The sequence below is a fragment of the Anser anser genome (assembly GCF_964211835.1).
Source record: "Anser anser genome assembly, chromosome: 28".
Taxonomy (NCBI): Eukaryota; Metazoa; Chordata; class Aves; order Anseriformes; family Anatidae; genus Anser; species Anser anser.
In genome coordinates, this window is record NC_139749.1 from 3,819,018 (window position 1) to 3,840,532 (window position 21,515).

The window sequence follows — 21,515 nt, forward strand, 5'->3', positions numbered from 1 at the left end:
CATTGAGCGACCCTACAATAATATGGAGCGGAGAGGGAACAGGGGCGACCCTACAATAATGTGGCAGGGGGGGAACAGGAGTGACCCTACAATAACACTGGGGCAGGACATTGAGCGACCCTACAATACCACGGGGGAGGGGGGGGTGGACACAAGGATGACCCTACAATAACATTGGGCGACCCTATAATAATATGGGGGGGGAGAACAGGGGTGACCCTAGAATAACACTATAGGACGACATTGGGCAACCCTACAATAACACAGGGGGGTGGAGGGACAAGGGTGACCCTACAATAACATGGGGGGGGGGGGGGGGACAGGGGTTACCCTACGATAGCATTAGGGGGGTGGGAAGGGTGAAGAGTGACCCTACAGTAACATTGGGCAACCCTACAATAATAGGGGGGGGAGGGACAGGGGCGACCCTACAATAACATGGTGTGGGGGGGGCGACAAGGGTGACCCTACAGTAACGTTGGGCGACCCTACAATAACATGGGGGGGGGGGGGAGAACAGGGGCGACCCTACAATAATATGGGGGGGGGGGGGACACGACAAGGGTGACCCTACAATAACATTGGGCGACCCTACAATAACACGGGTCGGCCCTACAATAACACGGGGGGTCACGTGAGGACGCCGCCGTCACGCGGAGGGGCCCGGCAGGGGGCGGGGCCGCCGTTGCCGTGGCGACGCCGGGGAAGGGGGGGGCGGGGGCCGCTGTCGCGCGGCGGCCGTTGCCGTAAAGCGCGGCGCGGCGCCGTAAAGCGTCCCGCGGAGGCGGCGCTCCAAGATGGCGCTGCGGGCCGGGGGCCGCGGGGGCAGCGCCTGAGCGGCGGCGGCGACGGCAGTCGGGTCGGTGCGGGGCCCCCGGGCGGGGCGGGGCCCCCGGGAGGGCCGGGGCCTCCCTCCTTCCCTTCCCGGGCCCGGCCTGGCCCCGGTGGCGGCGGCCTGCCCCCCCCCTGTACCCCCCCCCCGCCGTTACCGGGGTCCCTGAGGCCTCCCCCCCGTGCCCCGGGGCCTTGGGGGGGGCGGGGGGGGCCTGGTCCCGCCGTGCCGTTATCGGCCCTCGGGGGGCACGGGGGGGGCCTGGCTGGGCCGGGGGGGGTCTTGGGGGTCCCGGGGGGGTGTTTGGGGGGCGGGCCCGTTCCTCCCGGGGGGGTCTGGGGGGGCCCCGGTGGTCCTGGGAGGGGGCCTGCTGGTACTGGGGGGGTCCCGGGGGGGTCTGTGGGGACCAAGCTGGTACCGGGGGGGCGTTTGGGGGGGCCCCGGTGGTCCCGGGGGGTGTCTGGGGGATCCGGGCGGGTCGCGGGTGTCGCTGCCTCTCGGGGGGGGCTGCGCCGTCCCCATGGAGTCGCCGGTTCCTTTTGGGGGGGGCGCCGGGGGGGGGGGGCTGCTCTTCCTCCGTTGCTGCCCCCGGGCTGTTTTTTGGGGGGGCCCGGTGTCCCGGGGGGGTCCCGGTGTCCGGCGGGGGGGGCGGGGGGGGCTGTGCCGCCCCCACGGGGGCCGTGTGGCCGCGGGGGGGCTCCGTGCCCTTCCCAGGGGGTCGTGGGCTTTATTTTGGGGGGGTTGGGGGGGGTTGGGGGGGGGTCCCCGCTGCCTTCAGGCGGTGCTGAGCCTCTTGGGGGCGCCCAGCGTGTTCGTGCTGCTCCGAGGACATGCCTGGGGGGGGGGCGGGGGGGTCCTGCTGCCCCCGGGGGGGTCTCACTGCTGGGGGGGGCTTTGGGGGAGCACTGGGGGGGTCCCTGCGCCCCCACGAGTACCCGTGTGGGGACGTTGTGCGTGACGGGGAGCGTTTGGGGGGGGGGGTATTTTTGCCCCCAGGGCCGGGGGGGGGGGGGGGGTATTTTTGGCGCTCAGGGGCAGTTCCCCTTGCCCCAAAGTCCCCTCCGGCCCTTAGGAGGGGGCGCGGGGGGGGTCCCGTCCCCCTCCCCCGCTGCTCCTTGCAGCCCCCGGGGCGTTGTCACCCCTTGGCGGGGGTCACCGGGGGGGTCCCACCGCACCCCCCCCCCCCCGACCCGTCTCACCCCTGGGGCTTCCCCCTCCCCTCCCCTTCCAGGACGATCCCCGGTGTCCCCTGGTGTCCCCCCCGGTGTCTCCTGGGCCGGGACCCCCCCAGCCCCCCCCCCCGCCCGCCACCGGGCCTCGACCGCTGCCGGCGAACCCTCGGCGCCGCCGCGCAGGTGAGTCGGGCGCGGGGCTCGGCGCTGCCTCCCAGTTAGGGCTTTAAACTGGGGCGCGGGGCCTTACTGGGATCTCCTCCGTCCCGTCCCGTCCCCCCGTACCCCTCCCCGGGGAGCCGCCGGGTGGGAAAGGAGTGGACTGTGTGCCGAGAGCCTCATTAACCGCGGTTAATTAGGGGCAGAGCCTCGCCGTCACGCGCGTCTCCCACCAAGAAAAGCCCCTTGGGACCCCCCCGGCCCCCCCCCCCCCCCGGTGAAGCACCCGGGAACTGGGGGGGCGCCGAGGGTCTGGGGGGCGGCTGCGGGTGCTGTGTCCCCAAAGAGGGGTCGTGGGGACCCGTTAATTAATCGGGGGGAGAAATTAATTGGGGGAGGAGAAATTAATCAGGAGAGAAATAGGAATCGGGGATCTCCCTGTGATTATGGGGGGGGGGTGTTAATGAGTGCCCCCCCCGGCTCCGCGGTGACCCCGTAACGAGGCAGAGCTCCCCGGCTTTCTGGGGGCGGGGGATCCGAGGGGGGTTCCCCAAATTTCGGGGGCCGCAGGTGGCAGCGGCCTCCCCCCACCCCACTGGAACCGTTCCGGGGGGGGAAGATCAGGAGGGTCGGAGCTCGGGGGGGGCTCCCGGAGCCCCCCACCCCCCCCGTAGGAGCGGGGCCGCCCCCGTCCCGTCCCGATGAGGAAACTTTCCTTAAATAGAAGCGGCTCCGAGGAGCCTGGCGCGGGCGGGGGGGGACCCGGCGGAAACCGCGGCGCGAGGCCGCAGCGCGGTGACCCCCGGGCAGCGCGGTGACCCCCGGGCGTCCCGGTGCCGGGGGGGGGTTGGAAACGGGGGGCGAGGGGCTCCCGGTTAGACCGAACCCCCCCACACCCCGGTCCCCTGGGGAGCGCCTTCAGGGAGGCGACCGGGCCCCGTTAGACCCGGTTAAACGCCCGGTTAGGCCCCGTTAAACACCGGGCTTCCAGCCCTAACCCCCCCCCCCCCCCCGTGGTGCATCCCCCGGTGCCGGCGTGGGAGCGAGCGGCGGGTCCCGGGCGGTGCCGCCTGGGGGACACGGGGCCGGGAAATCCCCCGGGGGGGGGAAACGGCCCCCGAGAAACCTCAGCGCGGCCCCCGGGGGGGTGGGGGGGGGATCTGGCCGGGCCCGTTCCAGCGCCCGCTGCCCCGTCCTGCTTCCTTCTGGCCGCCGGTAACGGCGGCGGCGGCGACGAGCCGGGGGCCGCCCGCTCGCCTCCCTCTCTCCCCGCGAGAGGCCTCGAGGCGGGCGCCGAGCGTCCCCGCAGCTCCCGGCCGGCCGGGGACGGGGGGTTCGGGGCTCCTGGTGCCAGCCCCGCCGCAGTCCCCTCGTCCCCTCGTTCCCTGCCACGGATCCACGCAGCCGGGTCGCGTTCGTCCCGCACGCCGGGCTGGGTTCTGGGGCTCCCCGCCTGCCCCCCTCCGGCCCCGAAGCGCCGCGGGGGGCTCGGGGCCTCCAACGGGCTCGGGGCCGCTTCGGGGCCGGCCCCCCCGAGACGCCAACAGCCCCAACCCCTCGGGGCCGGCTTGTTCAGAGCTCCCGGGTGCGGAAGGCGGCCGGGGCCAGCGCCGTAGGCAGGCCCGGTGACGGCGCCCTGCGGGAGCGGAGCCGCCGCGGAGGTAACGCAGACCCAGCCCCGTGGGGCTCCGAACCGGGCAGAATCCGGCCCTGCCCCAGGACGGCAGCGCCGGGAGCAGCTCCGGTGCCGTGCAGGGTCCGCAGCCGCCCCCCCGCAGGACCAGCTCGAGTCACCCTGCGGGCGATCCCCCGGTGCCTCGGGGCGCCAGCGCCGCCCTGCCCCGGTGCGCAGGAGGGTGCTGAGCACCTGAGGGCGCGGGGCGGCCTCGTGCTGCCTCTCCCCGCTGCGCAGGTGCTGAGCTGGGGCGCTCAGACCAAGGCTCGGGGTCGTGCCCACGTCCCGGCTCCTCTCCTTCCCTCTCCTCGGTTCGTGGCCGTCGCGCGGTGCTGGCGGCCCCGCCGGGGGGCGGTTAAAGCGGGAGCTGCGCACCCCGCTTCGTTTTTTCCCTCCGTTTCTTCCTTCGTCTTTCCCTCCTCTGCTCCCACCTCCGGTGCTGAGCTAGCGGCCGCGGCTCTCAGGCTCGCGGCGAGCTCGGGGGCACCAACTCGGCGTCCCTACGAGCGCTGCTGCGTTTCGAGAGCCTCCGCCACGGCCGGGTGTCCCCGCGGGGCCGTGGGGTGGCCGCGGTGTCCCCGGAGGGGCCGCTAACGCTGCCCGTGCCGGCTTCCAGCCCCGGCGCGTGCCGAGCTGGGCCTCGCTCCGTCCCCTCGCCTCCCGGTTGTGGCGGAGGCCGAGCCCGCTCCTAAATCACCCGGCTCCTCCGGGCTGGGGGCGGCTGGGCCGGGGCCTTCTGCCGCCTTTGGCCCCCGGCTCTGTGGGGCCGGGGCTGGTGGGGTCCCTGGTTAAGCCCCGATGGGAGCTCCCGTCCGGGCGTCCCCCCCCCCCCCGCGTGCCAGCGGGGCACCAACAAGGGCCTAAAAATAGGCAGGAGAGCAAAGAACGAGCAAAGCCTACGTAAAATGTTTTTTTTTATTTTATTTTTCCGCCGCCTTGGCAGAACCACTGCCGCTCGTGACTCCGCTTTGTTTTCCTCCCGTGCCCCGGCGAGGTGACGGCCCCCAGAGCCCCCCCCCGGGGGCGGCGCAGCCTCGCTGCCCGGTGCTGGGACCGGGGCTGCAGGGAGCCCTCGGCCCTCGTCGCGGTTTCTACGCGGGGGGGGACCCGCGGGAGCTGCTGCCCCCCCCCCCGGGCACTTCACGGGGGACGGCCCCGGCTGCCTCCAGCTCCGCTCGCCCCGTCTGGCAGCGTCGTCCCCTCGGCGGCAGGGGGAGAGCGGCCCCTCGGTGGTGCCGGGAGGGCTCTGAGCGTGGGGGGAGGTTTTAAAACCTGTCGCTGGGGGTCGGAAAAAATAAATAATAATAAAAACAACTCCTCTCGAGCAGCTCCGAGCTGGCTGCCCACGGCCTGCGGGTGCCGAGACGTTTCCCGGCGCTGCGGCTCGCGTTCGGGGCGGCCGTCCTGCTGCGGGGAGAGCCGCCGGCTCCTCGCGCTCCGAGCGGGGCCGGGCAAAGCGCTGGCCTCGGGGCGAAGCGGGGACGGGGGGTGCGGGGGGGGCACCGAGACGCAGCGTGCCTGGGGACAGAGCTCCCCGAGGAGCGTGGGGTCCCTCCGGTGACGTTTCGCTTAGGAAGCGGAGCCCTCGGGAGCGGCCGCGAGTGAGTGGGGGGGGGCTCTGGTCGCTGCCCCTGCCGGCTGCCCGAGCTCCAGCTTCTGCTCCTTCCCTCTCGCTTTCAGGGGGAGCGCGCGGGGCAGCGAGATGTCGGACAGGGGGAGCAGCATGGACGGGAAGACGGACATCGTCAACGGTGAGTGTGGGGCGCGGGCTGCCCCCCGAGGGGGCTTCTGTCCCAGGGGGGTGTCCCCAGGGGCGCCGTGGGAGACGTCAGCGGTCGGAGGCGACGGGGACGGGGACAGACTCGGTGTGAAGTTGGGTGCTGTGGGCCGGCGCTGGGCGCAGAGCGGAGGCCGGATGGCCGGGGGCTCGTTCCCGCTGCCCGCCTGCCCGGCGAGGGGGCGAGAGGGGGCCCTGGGAGACGTGGCTGTGCCGGGGAGGCTCACGGCGTCGTCTGCACCGCGCAGGCAGCTTGTCCAGCAGCCCGGAGGAGATGTCGGCTGAGGAGGGCCGAGAAACCTCCTCCGGCATCGAGGTGGAGGCCTCCGACCTCAGCCTGAGCCTGACGGGAGACGACGTGGGGCCCAACCGCACCAGCACCGAGAGCCGGGACACGGACACGGAGAGCTCGGGGGAAGAGAAGGACTCTGACAGCATGGACGACACGGGGCACTACTCCATCAACGAGGAGAGCCGGGCCCTCGACCGGTCGCACTCGGAGGAGGAGGAGGAGGAGGACGAAGAGGAGGAGCAGCGGTCCCACCGCCGTGCCCAGCGCAAACGCGCCAACCACGAGCAAGACTCCTCGGACGACGAGCAGGCGCTGGAGGACTGGGTGTCCTCGGAGACCACGGCGCTGCCCCAGCCCCGCTGGCAGGCGGTCCACGCCCTGCGCGAGAGGGAGCTGGGCTCCAGCTCCCGCTTCGTCTACGAGGCCTGCGGCGCCCGCGTCTTCGTGCAGCGCTTCCGCCTCCAGCACGGCCTCGAGGGCCACACGGGCTGCGTCAACACCCTGCACTTTAACCAGCGCGGCACGTGGCTGGCCAGCGGCAGCGACGACCTCAAAGTGGTGGTGTGGGACTGGGTCCGCAGGCAGCCGGTGCTGGAGTTCGAGAGCGGCCACAAGAGCAACGTCTTCCAGGTGAGGAGGGCGCGTGGACGGTCCTCGGGGTCCGGGGTGCTGGGGAGAGCCCGTTCCGGGCCCTCTGTGGCGCAGCGGGCGCTGACCTGCCGCAGGGGCCTGCGCGACGTCCCCCTGTGACGCTGCGCAGGGCAGGAGAAGCGTATTTTTGAAGCTAAGGGCTGGCTGGAAGGGTCCGGCGGCGGTAACCAGCCACCAAAACTTCCCAGTGTGCCCTAAAAATCTGCCGTCCCGCGGCGCCCTGCCCGGGATGGACGTCCCGCGCGGCTGGGACTCCCCAGCCCCAGCTCTGGGAGCAGCCGGAGGGTGCCGGGCCGTGCGGTGCCGGGCCACGGCTCTGCCACCGCCAGAGGGGGCCCGGAGCATCGGGCTCGGCCCCGCGCAGCCGCAGCCCGGATGGGTGCCGGGACCACCAGCGCCTTCCCACGTCCCCACCGTGCTCTCGGCTCTCCGAAAAGAGCTGGGGTGATCCCTCAGCCAACCCAGCGCGTCGAGCCGGGGCCCGGGACAGGGCAGGGCGTGAGGATGCGTCCCTCCGGCTCCCATCCTCTCTGGTCCTTAGGCATATGCGTGCGCGCCCGCGCCCTGGCTTTCAAAGCAGCCCCTCCGCTTGCTCTCTTGCAGGCCAAGTTCCTCCCCAACAGCGGCGACTCCACGCTAGCCATGTGCGCTCGCGACGGCCAGGTCCGCGTGGCCGAGCTCTCCGCCACCCAGTGCTGCAAAAACACCAAGCGCGTGGCGCAGCACAAAGGAGCCTCGCACAAGGTGAGCCCGCGCCGGCCTCCGCGGGGGGGGGGGGGCCCGCGCCCCGTAACGCCCGCGGGCCCTCCCCGCTGGACGAGGCTGCCGGGAATAGCGACGGCAGAGCCGTGCCTCCCTCGGGCGGCCGTGGAGGGACCGGTCCTTAAATGTTTCTTACCGACTGCCCTCATCTCCGAGGGGCGAGGGCCCGTCGCTCTTGGGCAGCAGCAGCGCGGAACGAGGAGGGCCTCTGGGGGCTGTGAAGAAGCAGCGGGACAAGCGCGCGGCTGCGGGGTTTGGGGGCTCCTGTTGGTGGTTTACTGGGAGAAAGGAATCTTACCGCTTTGTCGGGTGAAAAGGGAACCAATGCCCGAGTATTTATCTTCCAGCTGGCCCTAGAACCGGATTCTCCATGCACTTTCCTATCAGCAGGTGAAGATGCTGTAGTCTTCACCATTGATCTGCGGCAAGACCGGCCTGCCTCGTGAGTATTTCTCTCCCTGCTCCTGCCGCGAGAACCGGGGGGGGAGGGCGAGGCTCGCTCGGCCGCGCGGGGCTGAGGGTCCTGCTGCTGGGCTTGGGACGTTAAAATCGTGCGTGAGGCAGGATCAGGCAGGAGAGCTTTTGGGTCAGGGGGAGCGGCGTCACGACCTCACGCGGGTCCGGCCATCCTGCGCGAGGATGCGGCCGGGAGCCTCGTTAATCAGGGTGCTGGAACCCGCATCCTCCGGCAGGATGAGGCCCCTCGGGGCCCGTTCAGCTCGGGGGCAGCAGTCACACCGGTGCTGTGGGTCCTGGCCCCCGGCTCCTCCCGGTGCTCGGGGAGCAGCCCAGAGGCTGCCGACTCGCAGCCCCTCCGCGCTGGCAGCAGCGCAGAGCCCGGAGTTTGTCTGACTCGCTCGTCACACGAGCGCTATCGCGGTTAATTGGAAAACAATAATTAGTGAGCGGCTGGGCGGTGCGTGCTGCATCGTAACCTGCGCGGCAGCGGGATCTGGCGCTCCTGACAAGCTTCCAAGCTGAATCCGCGGCGGGCGTTCCAACAGCCGCCCGGCTCTGGCGGCGCGGTACTTTTCCAGCGTAGCGGGGTATTGTTTTGAAGCCGATCCTGCTTAAAACCGAGCGCTTCGGAGCTCGTCCCCGGGCGCTTTGGTTTTATTTGTGCGTGCAAGCGCTTCCGCCTGCGGCCGTACGCCCATCTGTTTCATCACCAGGGCAAAAACTGCCGCTGGGGCGTTTAATCCTCGTCCCTTCCCCCCCCCCCTCCCCGTTTGCGGGTCGGTTTGGAAAGGCGGCCGTCGGTCAGCACGCGGCGGTGGGTCTGTCCCCCCCCCTCGTCCCTCGCAGGGATCCACGCCGCTGTTTGGGTTCGGTGCAGGGAGCCGTCGGCGTGCGCAGGGGGAGCCGCGCCGGAGGCAGGGCGCGCAGGCAGCCCGTAGGCAGCTCCCATCTTTCATTAAGCCGAACGGTATAATTAGGAGAAAGACGAGCTTTGGAGCTCGCTGTTCCTTCTCGAGGATGCTGCCTGGGTTTGTGTTCGTGTCTGCAGAGCCTAAATATCGAGCCCAGACTCCTGGGGGAGGGGAGCGGCTGCGCGTCGGATTTCGTTAAATCTGGGCCTTGTTACAGCGAGACGGGTGGGGGGAAATAACAGCGGAGGGTTTCGGCTTTGGAGTTAAGCTGATTCCGCTCTCGCCGCTGGCTGTCCGGCTCCGTCAGGCTTCAGCCTGGGCCGTGAAACCCTGCAGACATTTTTGGAGGCAAACGCCAGGGAATGATTTCACTCTGCGCTATTTGACTCGCAGACAGAGCATGTGCTCGCTTCGGCTTGGAAGCTGAAATGCTTGGGTGGTTTTTGCTGGTTTTGTGTTGTTTTTTTTTTCTCTGGGAGTGAGTAAGAGGCTCGCGGAGCTCCTGCATTTCCCATCTGGACCCTGTTTTGAATTCGAGGTGGATTTTTTTTTTGTTGTTTTGTTATTATTATTCCTCATCTCTTAAAGGAAACTGGTTGTGACAAAGGAAAAGGAGAAGAAGGTGGGCCTGTACACCATCTACGTGAACCCAGCTAACACCTACCAGTTTGCTGTGGGAGGCAGAGATCAGTTTGTGAGGTGAGTCTGTGCCGAGGCTGGGCGAGCCGAGCCCCCAAAACGGACGTGAGCGTCCCCGGGGGGCTCACCAGGCGCCCAGCCGGCTCCGACGTCCCCCCCTAGGACCACTGGTGGCTCGAACCATTAATGCCTCCAAAGCCCGTTCTCCCATAAGCAGCACGAAGGCAAGTGGGATTAGCAGAGGAGGATTTGGATCCTTTGAGGTTTAGCGCTGGGATCCAGCGTCCAGCACGTGCTGGGGCCGGGACAGCCTTCCCCCAGGGACCAGCGATTCTCCTAACGAGCTCCAGCTAAATCTCCTCCCGGCCCCCAGCCGGCCCGCAGTGCCCTGTTCGCATCAGAGGCGAGGTGAAGGCTTGGGGAAGCTCTTGGCTTCCGCAGGGCTGAGCTCCTGAAGTGGCAAATGCAAGCCCCCGACTCTTCCTCCTCTGAATTAATTAAAATCTTCCTGAACTTGCTTAGTCGAAAGCTCCTCCAGAGCTGCGCTGGGAAGCCCTCGCAGCTCCTCTTCCTCCCATCCCCACGGCGCTGTGGCTTTGCCCGTGGGAGCCCACGTCCTCCCCTCGTGCCCCTGCCTCCCTGTGAAGCCCCCAGCCAGGGATCGTTCCCCCGCGGAGCCGAAGGCACGGCGCGCGCAGCTCTGATCCCGCGGGGCATCCTCCGCCCCCCAGCTGCAGGCTGTTTCCTCCGCCCCTGCTGCCTTCAGGTCTCCCCTCTCTGGCCTCTGAGGCGCTCAGGGCAGCGTCCTCCTGTGCTGGAGCTGGCTGCCAGAGCTGGGGGGGGGGATAAACCACGATTATTTGGCACCTGCTTTTGGCAGAGGCTCGTGGCCCACGGCGAGCAGCTCCAGCACAGCACCTGCAGTGCACGGGGCTGGTTTTCCCCTCGGTTCCTGTCCGTGTCCTGCCCTGAGCTTCCAGGCCTTCCAGAACGGCTGCTGAGCCCCTCGCCGAGCAGTGCCAGCAGCCAGAGCCGAGGCTTTTGCCTGAAGGCTTCCCTCGCAGCCACCCCGTGGGCTTTGCGGCTCCCCGAGGCTCAGCGGAGCCGCGGTGTCGCTCGGCTCCCTGCGGATGCGTTGGGGCCGCGGCTCCCCGCCGCCAGGATTGCTCGTGCAGCGTCAGCTCCCCGGAGCGACAGCCCCCGCGGGCGTCTGGCGTGCCGGCAGCATCTCCCGGGGCGCCGGGCACGCAAACACTTCACACGTGGGCTCTGCAGGCTGCTCACGAGCAGCAGCGCCGGCGTCGAGCTAGCTCAGCGGCTTTCGGAAGAGCCCTCAGCGCAGCTTCCCCTCCCTCCTGCTTTCTGCTGCCTTTCCCTGCCGTGTCCTGAGCCACGTTCCTCCGCCCTGCCCTGCCCTGCCCGGGGCGGCTCCCGGTGCACTCCCACGTCAGGTTAAGCGCTCCCGAGGGACCCCGAGGAGTCCAGGCCAGCCCAGGGTAAGGGTGGCGGCGGTCACGTCCCCCTTGCCAAGCCGTCTCCGGGCTGACAACCCCGCGTGCAGGCCGTGGCCTCTGTGCACCCGGGCTTTGACATTGCCACGTGCCACCAGACGGTGCCCCCGAGGTAATGAGGGGTGACGTTAAGCTGCTTTGGCCGCGACTTCTGCCAGCCCCGGCCGCTTGCAGCTCCGCAGATCCCCGGCGAGGGCTGGAGCCTGCGGCCGGCATCAGGGCGGGTCTGGGCCGCGGAGCGGGGTCGGAGGTGGCAGCTCCGCGGTGGGGCAGAGCCGTCCCTGCCTCCTGCCCCTAGGGGTGGGCAGCGCTTGCCCTCCGTGCTCCTCGGCTCTGCCCGAGCGTCGCTCGCGTCTCGGGCGAGTGTCCCACGTCTGCCGTCCCTCCCCAGGATCTACGACCAGCGGAAAATAGACGAGAACGAAAACAACGGCGTGCTGAAGAAGTTCTGCCCCCACCACTTGGTGAGCGCTCGCTTCCGTGGGGCGGCGGGCTGGGGCACGAGGCTGGGGCACCGCGGGGACGTCCAGCGGTGGCCGTCGGCTCTCGCTGGCCATCGTGGCCGGGCAGATGGTGGCCCCGTGGCCCCCGTGTGCCACCTCTGTGCCTGGCTCAGGGCGTGCTGAGCCCAGGGGACGCGTGGCTGCGGGGCACTGTGGTGCTGTGGGGCGAGCAAGGCACAGACGGAGCCTGCGGTGGGGCCGGATCCGCAGAGCGCTCCCCGGGGAGCTGCGCTGAGGAGAGGCCGAGGAGCGCTCGCTGGCCAAGCCTCTCACGGGCTTCCTGCCTGGAAACCAGCGAGGGAAGCCGGGACAAACGGCCTGGCTTTTTTTTTTTTTTTTTAATTTTTTTCTGACCCAAATCTTCCAGTGTCCGTAAAGCCCACCCCCGGCTTAGGAAGGCGCAGCGCCTTGGTGCTGGCTGCAAGGTGGCCGCGGAGCGGTAACGCGCACCCCGAGCCCCGCAGCGCGCGGCCGGTGCGGGTTGTGGCCTCGGAGGGAGGAGGAGATGGGACGGGAGCTGTGTGTGGTTTCCCTAGGTAAACAGCGAGTCCAAAGCTAACATCACCTGCCTCGTGTACAGCCACGACGGCTCGGGTGAGTACAGCCCTGCCCCGCCGGCCCCGCGGCGCCCCGAGCCCCGCGGCGGCAGCACGGTGCCGCGGCAGGGGCCACCTCCACGGGCTCACCCCCGATGCCACCTCTCCTCCTTCTCACTCCAGAGCTGTTGGCCAGCTACAACGACGAGGACATCTATCTCTTCAACTCCTCGCACAGCGACGGGGCCGAGTACATCAAGAGGTACAAGGGACATCGCAACAACGCCACGGGTAAGGGCGGCAGGGCCGGGGCGGCTCCTGCAGGCAGCAGGGACAGGGCTCGGAGGCTTCTCCCGGCTCCCTGCCAGCCCCTCCACCTCCGCAGCCCTTTCCCCATCAGCAGGCGGGGGGCCGAGGGGCTGGGCCGAGGCTTTGGGGCAGGCTGGTTTTGGGGAGCCGTCCCCAGAGCAGCCCGGGGTGGGTAAACGCCCGCTTTGAGCCCGTTTCTGCAGCTCCGCGCATCTCATCCTCCTCTCAAAGACCCGTAACACAAACTCTTGGGCTTGCAAAGAATGAGCTATTATGTGTCTGGGGACGGAAGAGATCCACGCCGGTAACCTTGGAAACTCGCTGGCTGCCAGGCAGGAAGCGAATTCATGGCAGGGAGCGCTGCCCGGCTCCTGATGGCCTCGGGCTGCTTGTTTCTCTCCTCACAGTGAAAGGCGTCAATTTTTACGGCCCAAAAAGCGAGTTTGTGGTGAGCGGCAGCGACTGCGGCCACATCTTCCTGTGGGAGAAATCGTCCTGCCAGATTGTGCAGTTCATGGAGGGCGACAAGGGCGGCGTGGTGAGTTCGCCTGGGGCTGTGCCCCGCGCGTCCCCCCGGGCCGCCGGCTGCCCTCCGGTTCCTCGCTCCTGCACCGCTCCTACACCGTTTTTCCTCCCCTTTCCGCAACGTCCCCTTGAATTCCCACCAGAAGCCAAGCAGGGGCCGTGCCAGCTCGCACAGCCACGTCCATGGGGTGCTCAGCGCCTCCCCGCCGTCCTGCGGGCTTCGGCGTCACCGTCCCCACGGCTGTGGGCAGGGAGCCGCGAGCTGCCCTGCCCCGGCGCTGCTCGGAGGGGAGCCGAGCTCCCAAACGGCTCCGGTGGGGAATAAATCAGGGTAAAAATCGCCGCTGGGTGCTCGTAAGCAAAGGCCGCGGAGCCGTGGGGACGCCCGAGCTGCGGGGCCGGCTCCGGGCGCTGCTCCCCGGGGGTTTTGCAGCTGCGCGGCGTGCAGGAAAAGGCCGCAGCTGCACCAGGGCCGGCCCTGCGCCGAATTTCCCAGGCTCTGGGCCGGCCGCGGTCAGGTCCCAGGCGGCCGCTGCCTCCGCACCAGCTTGTGCTGGGGTGGGGGGGGGGAGCTTTGCCCATTTTGAGCCCCCCCCCCACTGGGCTGAGAGCCAGGGCAGGCTCGGAGGTGCTCAGGCACTGCCTGTCCCCAAGGGGCGCAGGGGCCGGGAGAGGAGGGGACACCCTGGGGGCACCCCTGGGGCTGCGGGTGCCAGGTTTTGGGTGGGCATTGAGGGGGGTGGGGGGGCTCCCAATGCAGGGCCGGTCCCGAGGTGGCTGCGGTGGCTCTGTCGCGTCCCTCCGGGGCTCGTCGTCCCCAGCACCCTCCCTGCGGCCACCCCGGTCCCGCGCTCGCTCCCCCGCCAGCCCCACAAGTCGCCTTTTGTCTGGGTGGCCGCGGCCCCTTGCCAGCGCCTGGCGGCCGCTGGCACTGCCACCCCCAGCCAGCAGCACCGGGACCAGGCAGGATCCGGCCGCGCTGCGGCTCCCTCGCCGGGCCGGGCTCCTCCGCTGTCCCCTCCGCTCCCTGCCGGGCTCTGGCTTTTCCCTTTTCTTTCTCTCTGGGTTTTCTCTTTTCTTTCCCTCTCTCCCCCCCCCTCCTCTTTTGTTGCTCCCGCCGTGCCGGGCTTTCAGCGCCGGGCGCCCCGTGCATTATTCAGGGCTCACCGAGCCCTTTCTGCCTTCCCCTCGCAGCCCTGGGAGCCGCGGCGCGGGGACGGCTCCGCGCTGGCAGCGGCCCAGGGGCTGGTGGCGCGGGGGGGGGGGGGGGCACGGGCAGCCCCCGGGACTGCAGCAATGCCCCCCCCCGCCCCCCCAGCGGGTTTGGGGTCGCCTCCATCTCTCCCCTGTTAAGGACTTGGGGTAACGAGGCAGCCCCGCTGTGCCCCCCCCGCTTTGGGGACAAGGGGACGGGTTGGGGGGCCACCGGCCTCACCGGTGGTGCTGGTTGCGGTCCCCACGGGGCCAGCCATCACGTTATGTCCCCCCCCCTGTCCCCCCCCCCAGGTGAACTGCCTGGAGCCGCACCCCCACCTCCCCGTCCTGGCCACCAGCGGCCTCGACCACGACGTCAAGATCTGGGCGCCCACGGCCGAGAACCCCACCGAGCTCACCGGCCTCAAGGAGGTGAGAAGACCCCCGGCCCCCCGGGGCGAGGCGGGGGCTCGCAGACCCCAGCCCCTGACCCCTTCCTTCCCCCCACCCCCTCCCCCAAATTTTGGGCGGCCGCAGGTGATCAAGAAGAACAAGCTGGAGCGGGACGAGGACAGCCTGCACCACACCGACATGTTCGACAGCCACATGCTCTGGTTCCTCATGCACCACCTCCGGCAGCGGCGTCACCACCGGGTAGGTGCCTCCTCGTCCTCCCGGGGAGCACCGGGACCGTGCCCCCCACCTCAATTCCTTCCCCCCTCAACCCCCTTCCTCTCGCCCCCCCCCCCAGCAGCGCCGACGGGAGCCCGGGGCACCGGACGGCGACTCGGACGAGTCCCCCAGCTCCTCCGACACCTCGGATGACGAGGAGGAGGGCCCGGACCGGGTGCAGTGCATGCCCTCATGAGCCCCCCCCCCACCCCCCCCCGAGCCCCGGGGCGGCGGGGGGGGGACTCCGGGCACCTCCCTACTAACACTTTGAGCTTTTTATTGACATGTTAAGGACCCCCCCCACACTGCCCCTTCCTCCTCAGCCTCGCAGCCCCAGCCCACCCGTGGGGACAGCGCCGCAGCCCCCCCGGGGGGCGGGGGGCACCTTGCCCTCCCCAGGACCCCCGCGGCGACGGGAGGGAGTGTGGGGGGGGGGATTTTTGCGTTGAAGTTCCCAGCAGGAGCGTGCCTCCCCCCTCACCCCATCCCTAGGAGTGCCCCCTCCCTCCCCATTCCCCTTCCTGCTGGGGGGGGGGGGGGAGGATACGGCCCCTGTCCCCCTCCCCACAGCAGCCCCCACGTTCTTCAGGGCTCTCCCCCCAGCCTGGGGGGGGGGGGCTCTGGCCGGTGTCCCCCCCCCTTTCCCCCCCCCACAGGGGTGTTTGCAGAGAGATGCTTGTCTAGTTTGTACATATCAGTGATTTGCACTTGGTTTGGCCCCCCCCACGCCCCCCCCCCCAGGTCAGTGGCCGGAGCCTGGGGGGGGGGGGGGGGGGGGGCAGGAAGGTCCTTTAATTTTCTGTTACTTTTAAGGAGAACTCTTCTTCTTTGGGGAGCGGCGGCGAGGGCTCCCCGCCGCTCGTAGAGGCCTAATTTTATATGTATTAAAACCAAATGGAACTTGGATGTTATCAAGTTAAAATTATTGTAAAAGTTTGAATATATATTATATATAAATGCAATAAAAGCCAGCCGAGAGAGGCCGAGGGCTGCGGCTCCCCTTCCCTCGCCTCCCCTCCCCTCCTCCCTCGCCTCCCCCCCAGCACTTTGCCCCCCCCCGACCCAGCACTTTGCCCCCCCGCCCCGAGCCAGTTCTATTTTACCCCTTTTTGCTGTGTTTTCACCCCAATTTCCCCCCCCCCCACAGAGCCACGCGACCCTCCACAGCGGGTTTCATCTCCATCTCTTTATAGGAGCTGTACACAGTCAGCGCGGTCGGGGGGGGGGGCGAGGGGGGGGGGAAAGGGACGGTGCTGCCCCCCCCGCGTCCCAGCCGGGGCAGGGGGGCACCAGGTACGCCCCTCCTCCCGTGGGATCGCGGGGTGGGGGGGTCCCAAACAGTCATTTTGCAACAAGAGACAGAGGATTTTTTGGGGGTGGGGGCCGTTCTGGGGCCGGTAAGTGTGGGGGGGACACACACACACGAGCCGGGGGCCGCACGCAGGCGCTCTGCGGGTTTTAGCTTTTATTAAATAAAATATATTAACATAAACTCTCTCCAGTGACCCCCCCCCCTGCTTTGCTAGCCCCCCCAGGTTAGTAGCTAGAGCTGTTGCCCCCCCCCCCCCAGATCCCCCTCCGCACGCTGCTGGGGGCTGGGCCCATTTCTGCCCCCCCCCCCCCCAGTACAGCGCTGGGGGAGGCTGGAAGGACGCCCCCCCCATCAGCCTGGTTGGTTTTTGGGGGGGGATCTTCCAGTTCTGCGTGCCCCCCTCCCCCTCAAAGCAAAGTGGAGCTTTATTTTTTTTTTTTTTGGGGGGGGTCTTATACTGGAGCTTTCCCCCGTGCACTGAGGGGGGTGGGGGGGGGGCTCTGGGGTGCCCCCCCCCCCCCCCCCATTAAATCACCACCCAGCACAGGGGCTCCCACTGCCCCCCCCCCTCCATGTCACCTCCTCGACCCCCTTCCACTGCAGCCCCCCCAGGGCGGGGGGGGGCACACTGCAAATGTGCCCCCACCCCCCCCCCCCGGTGCTGAGTCCTGACAACCTCCTCAGCCTCCAGCCTGCCCGGGGGGGTCCGCGCAGGACCCCCCCCATCCATCCAGCACTGCCGCTCTCCTCCATCCCGACGTGCCCCCCTCCTTCGTCCTTGTGCCCCCCCCCCCCCAGCCACGTGCTCTGGGGTCCCTGTCCCCGTCCCCAGCGTTTTGGGGGGGGGCCCTGTGCCAGTTTCCCCCCTCCCCCAGCCATAATTTAGAGAGGAGGGGGGGGGTCCCTGTTTTTGTTATCCCCCCCTCCCAGTGAGGGCTTTGGGCATCGGGGGGGGGGTTCCCTGGGCATAGCAAAGCCGCCCCCCCCCAGCCACACGCACACACACACACGTGCACACCCACGCACACGCAGAGCCGCCCCCGGCCCTGGCTGGGGGGGGGGCGTTAAGACTTTGTTAGTGACCGTGCCGCCCCCCCCCCCCCCGCCCGCCCCAGCCCCAGGGCCGGCGAGGCGGCAGGGGGGGGGACACGGGGGCCGCAGCCTCCCCCCACCTCCTCCTCCTCCTCCTCTTCCTCGCCCCCCCCTCAGGCTTTCTTGGGCGGGGGGGCCAGTTTGATGATCTCCTCCTCCGAGGGCTGCCGGATGATGTCTGCCGAGACATTTGGAGGGGGGGGGTCACCGGGGGGGGGGGGGGGTCCTGGGGCCGGGGGGGGCCGGGGGGGGGCGCGGGGCTCACCCTTGTACTTCTTGGCGCTGGGGATGCGGGTGAGCTTGGTGTCCACCTCGTCCTCCTCCGAGATCTTGAGCACCTGGGTGCGGTACTGCACCACCATGGTCAGCAGGTCGGGGCGGCGCGAGATCTCGAAGATGTGCTCGATGTACGACAGGTCGGCTGCGGGCACCGGGGCGTCGGCACGGGGACGGGGGGGGCGTCGGGACGGGGACGGGGGGCGTTGGGGGCAGGAGGTGTCGGGACGGGGACAGGGGGCATTGGGATGGGGGCAGAGGGTGTCAGGGGCAGGAGGCATCGGCACGGGGACGGGGCGTTGGGGACAGGAGGCGTCAGGATGGGGACGGGGGGGGGCGTCAGGGACAGGGGGCGTTGGGATGGGGACAGGAGGCATTGGGATGGGGACAGGGGGCATCGGGATGGGGACAGGGCGTTGGGATGGGGACAGGGGGCGTCAGGATGGGGACAGGGGGCGTTGGGGACAGGAGGCGTCAGGATGGGGACGGGGGGGGCGTCAGGGACAGGGGGTGTTGGGGGCAGGAGGCATTGGGATGGGGACAGGGGGCGTCGGGATGAGGACAGGAGATGTTGGGATGGGGACAGGGGGCATCGGGAGGGGGTCAGGAGGGGCGTCGGGATGGGGACAGGGGGCATTGGGGACGGGCAGGAGCTGGGGATGGGACTGGACAGGGAGAGGGAGCGGGGACGAGGACTGGAAGGGGGGGACAAGGGGCAGGGACGGGGACCAAGGCAGGGGACAGGGACCGGGGCCAGCAGCAGGTGACAGGGACTGGAAGCAGGAGAGGGGACAGGGCTGGGGGAAAGGGACACGGACGGGCACAGGGATGGGGACCAGGACAGCGATCAGGGACCAGGACAGGGGACAGGGATGGGGACGGGGACGGGGAGCAGAAAAGGAGATGGGACACGGATGGGGAGCAGAGACCAAGGTTGGGGACTGGGAAAGGGGACAGGGACAGGGGCAGGGGACAGGGATCGGGGCAGGGGACAGGAGAGGGGACAGGGAGCAGGGCCACAGCCAGCGGTGGGGACTGGGACAAGGGGACGGGGACCGGGGGCCGAGGCGGGGGGGGTCGGGGGGGGGGGGGCTCACCCTTGTCCAGCTTGCTGTGCTTCTCGAGGAAGGCGAACCAGTGGTGGCTGGTGGCGATGGCCTCGCCCTCGCCGCTGGGGATGTCCTCCTTGCAGGCCGACTTGAGCTGCTCCAGGTCCTCGGCCGTGATGTTCTGCGCCAGCTCCTCCAGGAGGCTGCGGTACTCGGCCATGGCTGGCGCCACCCGCGTCACGAGCGGCCCGGCCTCAGCCGTCCCCCCCCCGGTGCCCCCCCCGACACACATGCACACACACGCACACGCACACACACACGCACACTCCCTCCCCTCCCCGGCTCCGCTGGGCCGTGACTCATGTGATGCTCACGGGATGTGACAGGGCTGGGGACGAGGGACCCGCTGGGCGCACGCGCTGGGGCCCTGCACAGCCCCCCCGCTCGTGGCACGGCCCCCCCCCAGCACGGCACGGCCCCCCCCGGCACAGCACAGCCCCCCCCCGGCACAACATACCCCCCCCAGCACGGCACGGCCCCCCCAGCACGCCCTCCCCCCCCCCTTGCACGCCCAGCGCATCGCCCCCACGATGGCTCGGGGACAGAGGGGGGCACCCCAGGGCTGGGGGGGGGGTGGGGGTGGGGGACAGGGGCACCCCCAGCCCTGGGTGGGGGTCATGGGGATGGGGACCCCACCCCCCCCCGGTCACCCTGTCCCCCCCCCTCCATCTCGTGCTGCACCTCGGTCGCCGTGGCGACCACCCAGGGATGCGGTTGCCGTGGCGATCGCAGCACCCGCCTGGCCTTTGGGTGCCCCCCCCTCCTCCTCCCCGCAGCCCCCACCCCGCTCGTGGCACCCATGGGTGCTTGGCGGGGTGCTGGCACCGTGCGGGAGGGCACAGATGGGCACACGTGTGCACACACGCACGCAGCCACCCACCCGACACGTGCACCCCCACCCCCCCCCACCCCCGGAGCCACCCTGCGCACACACCCCCGCACCCACGGCCCCGCGCCCGGACTCACACGGGCGCACACGTGCGCGCACACGCATGTGAACAGGCAGCCAGGTGTGCGCCCCCCACGCGTGGGCACCCCCCTCGTTTGCACACCCGTGGGCACACACACACACACACACACGTGTGCACACGCGTGTCCCAGCCCCCTCCAGCCCCCCCATGACTCAGCCCTTGCACACTCGCTCCCCCCCCCCCCCCAATCCCGTGCCCCCCCCCCATCCCCGGCGCTGTCCCGGGCCCGGCCCCCCCCCCGCCCTCCCATTCACCCCATATGCAAATCGCCTCATGAATATGCACGAGGGGCGTGGCCCGTCCCGAACAGCGATCGGGGGGGGGGGGGGGAGGCTCCGCTGCCCCCCCCCCCCCTTCCCCATCACCCACCCCTGGGTGCCCCCGGGGGGGTCTGGGGGGCGCTGGGGCCGCCCGGCCCCGTTTTGGGCGCTGCCCCAAATCCCGCTACGGGCGGGGGGGGCCCGGGGGGGGCCGGCAGGATGCGGGGGGGCAGCTTCCTTCCCGCCTTTGTCTCCCGCGCTCCGTCCATCGCGGCCCAGGGGGGGGGGGCGCTGGATTTAGGGGGGGGGGGGACACAACCGTGGTGTAGGGGGGGTCCCCAAATAACGGCCCCAACCCCCCCCCTCCCCGGGATTTTTGGGGTCCAGCACCCCCGGGGTGAAATCGTCCGGCGGGAGAGAAACGGGACGGGGGGGGTGCGGGCTGAGGAGTGCCCCCCCCCACCCCAGCACCTCCCGGCTCCCCATTTTGGGACCCCCCTGCACCGCCCCCCCCCCCCGTGTGGCAGGGGCACAAGGGCCCCTTTGTGCCGCTGGGGACAATGCAGCCGCGGCCCGGCCCCCGCGGGGGAAACTGAGTCACGGCGGGGGCGGCCCCGCGGGGCCGGGGGGGGGGGGGGCAGCGGGCCCCACTGCCACCGCCCCGGGACCGGGACCGGGACCGGGACCGGGACCGGGGGCACAGCTGGGCACCTCTGGCCGTGCCCCCCCCCAGCACCTCCCTGCCTCAGTTTCCCCGGCAGCCCCGGGGCACCCCAGGGGGATGCGGTGGGAGGGGGGGGGGGTCGCGCTCCCTCCGCCCCCCCCCCCCCCAGCCCTCCCCTTCCTGGGGCCGCGGGGCGGAAGAGGCGGCCCCCGGTGGCGCCGCCGCCCCGGCTCGGCCCAGTTCGGCCCCAGTTTGGCCCCAGTTCGCTCCCAGCCCGGCCCGGGGCACGTGGCCGCATCACGCGCCGGGGGAGGGGACACGGGGCCGGGGGCGGGGGGGGGGACATCGGGGGGACCGGGGGGGGATGGGGATGGGGGGGGGGGGCGGGACTCCTCCGGTACCGGGTGGCACCGGGGGGGGGTGCGGGTGGCACCGCGGGGACCGGGCGGGGACCGGGCGGGGAGGGGGGGGGTCCCCGTGCCCCGTTGGGACCGGGTGGCACCGGGGGGGGGGGACCCGCGGGCCCGGTTCCCCCCCCCCGGGCGGTCACGGGTTCGGACCCCCCCGCGGGCACCGGAGCGAAAGGGGAAGTGAAACCGCGAGCGGGACCGGGGGGCAACGTGGGGGGGGGGGGGGGGCATCCCCGGTCCCACCGGGGCCACCGGAGCGTTAACCCCGTCCTGGCCGCGGCGCTGCGGGGCGAGCGCTGGGCGCTGGCCGCGGACCGGGGCGGGGGGGGGCCGCTAACGGGAGAGCATCACCGGGAGGGGGGGGGGGCATCGCGGGGAGGGGGGGCGCAACCGGGGGCTGCGGGAGCGTTAGGGGAGGGGGGAGCGATACCGGGAGGGGTCCGTACCGGGAGCGGGGGGGGGGTGTTAACGCGGGGGGGGTCGCACTCGCGGCCCTCCCCCGGCTGCGGGAGCGGGGCCGGGGCCGGATGGAGGCGGCGGCCCCGGGGCGGGGGGGGAAGTCCCGGTGCTGGCGGCGCCTTCCCGTTCCCGTTCCCGTTCCGTTCCCGTTCGGTCCCGGTGCCGGTGGCGGTGCCGGTGCCGCCGGTGCCCGCGCCCCGCACTTACCGGCCGGCTCGGGGCGGTGCCGGTGGCGGTGGCGGTGCCGGTGCGGCCGCTCGGTGCCTCGGTGCTGCCGCTCTGCGCGCCGCGGGGCGGGGCGGGGGGGCGGAGCCCGTGGCCACGCCCCCTGCGGCCACGCCCCGTTAGGCCCCGCCCCCTCCCGGCCCCGCCCGCGCCGGGCA

At 70.7% G+C, this 21,515-nt stretch overlaps 3 protein-coding genes across 6 annotated transcripts in view; 1 reads left to right on the top strand and 2 right to left on the bottom strand.

The window, feature by feature from the left end:
• Positions 1-21,515, bottom strand: part of LOC310887385 (sodium/potassium-transporting ATPase subunit alpha-2) — a 42,603-nt gene that overhangs the window by 3,420 nt on the left and 17,668 nt on the right. The window lies entirely within an intron of this gene.
• DCAF8 (DDB1 and CUL4 associated factor 8) lies at positions 736-15,562 on the top strand. Of its 4 annotated transcripts, none has more exons than XM_083813291.1 (13): positions 736-859; positions 5,519-5,589; positions 5,864-6,537; positions 7,162-7,302; positions 7,668-7,762; positions 9,279-9,389; positions 11,232-11,304; positions 11,880-11,937; positions 12,063-12,170; positions 12,596-12,726; positions 14,220-14,339; positions 14,445-14,561; positions 14,659-15,562. In XM_083813291.1, the coding sequence occupies exons 2-13, from the start codon at positions 5,541-5,543 to the stop codon at positions 14,773-14,775; spliced, it is 1,794 nt and encodes a 597-aa protein (XP_083669417.1). In that variant the 5' UTR covers positions 736-859; positions 5,519-5,540; the 3' UTR covers positions 14,776-15,562. The 4 variants fall into 4 exon arrangements, with proteins under 4 accessions (XP_083669417.1, XP_083669419.1, XP_083669418.1 ...); XM_083813293.1 differs by having other exon boundaries at positions 14,662-15,562; XM_083813292.1 differs by lacking the exon at positions 736-859 and adding an exon at positions 2,064-2,187.
• PEA15 (proliferation and apoptosis adaptor protein 15) lies at positions 15,746-21,474 on the bottom strand. Its single transcript, XM_083813297.1, has 4 exons — positions 21,340-21,474; positions 18,357-18,530; positions 17,249-17,404; positions 15,746-17,161 (listed from the first exon to the last, which is right to left on the bottom strand). Exons 2-4 carry the CDS (start codon positions 18,526-18,528, stop codon positions 17,097-17,099), a joined length of 393 nt encoding a protein of 130 aa, XP_083669423.1. The 5' UTR covers positions 18,529-18,530; positions 21,340-21,474; the 3' UTR covers positions 15,746-17,096.

What these genes read in the sequence shown, in the direction of transcription:
- PEA15 (XM_083813297.1), bottom strand. Translation starts at nt 18,528, where the DNA reads ATGGCCGAGTACCGCAGCCTCCTGGAGGAGCTGGCGCAGAACATCACG. An exon ending in GCACAGCAAGCTGGACAAGG is followed by an intron (nt 17,405 to 18,356) that starts GTGAGCCCCCCC and finishes CGGTGCCCGCAG; the next exon opens with CCGACCTGTCGTACATCGAG. An exon ending in CAGCGCCAAGAAGTACAAGG is followed by an intron (nt 17,162 to 17,248) that starts GTGAGCCCCGCG and finishes ATGTCTCGGCAG; the next exon opens with ACATCATCCGGCAGCCCTCG.
- DCAF8 (XM_083813291.1), top strand. Translation starts at nt 5,541, where the DNA reads ATGTCGGACAGGGGGAGCAGCATGGACGGGAAGACGGACATCGTCAAC. An exon ending in GGCAGAGATCAGTTTGTGAG is followed by an intron (nt 9,390 to 11,231) that starts GTGAGTCTGTGC and finishes GTCCCTCCCCAG; the next exon opens with GATCTACGACCAGCGGAAAA. An exon ending in GGCAGCGGCGTCACCACCGG is followed by an intron (nt 14,562 to 14,658) that starts GTAGGTGCCTCC and finishes CCCCCCCCCCAG; the next exon opens with CAGCGCCGACGGGAGCCCGG.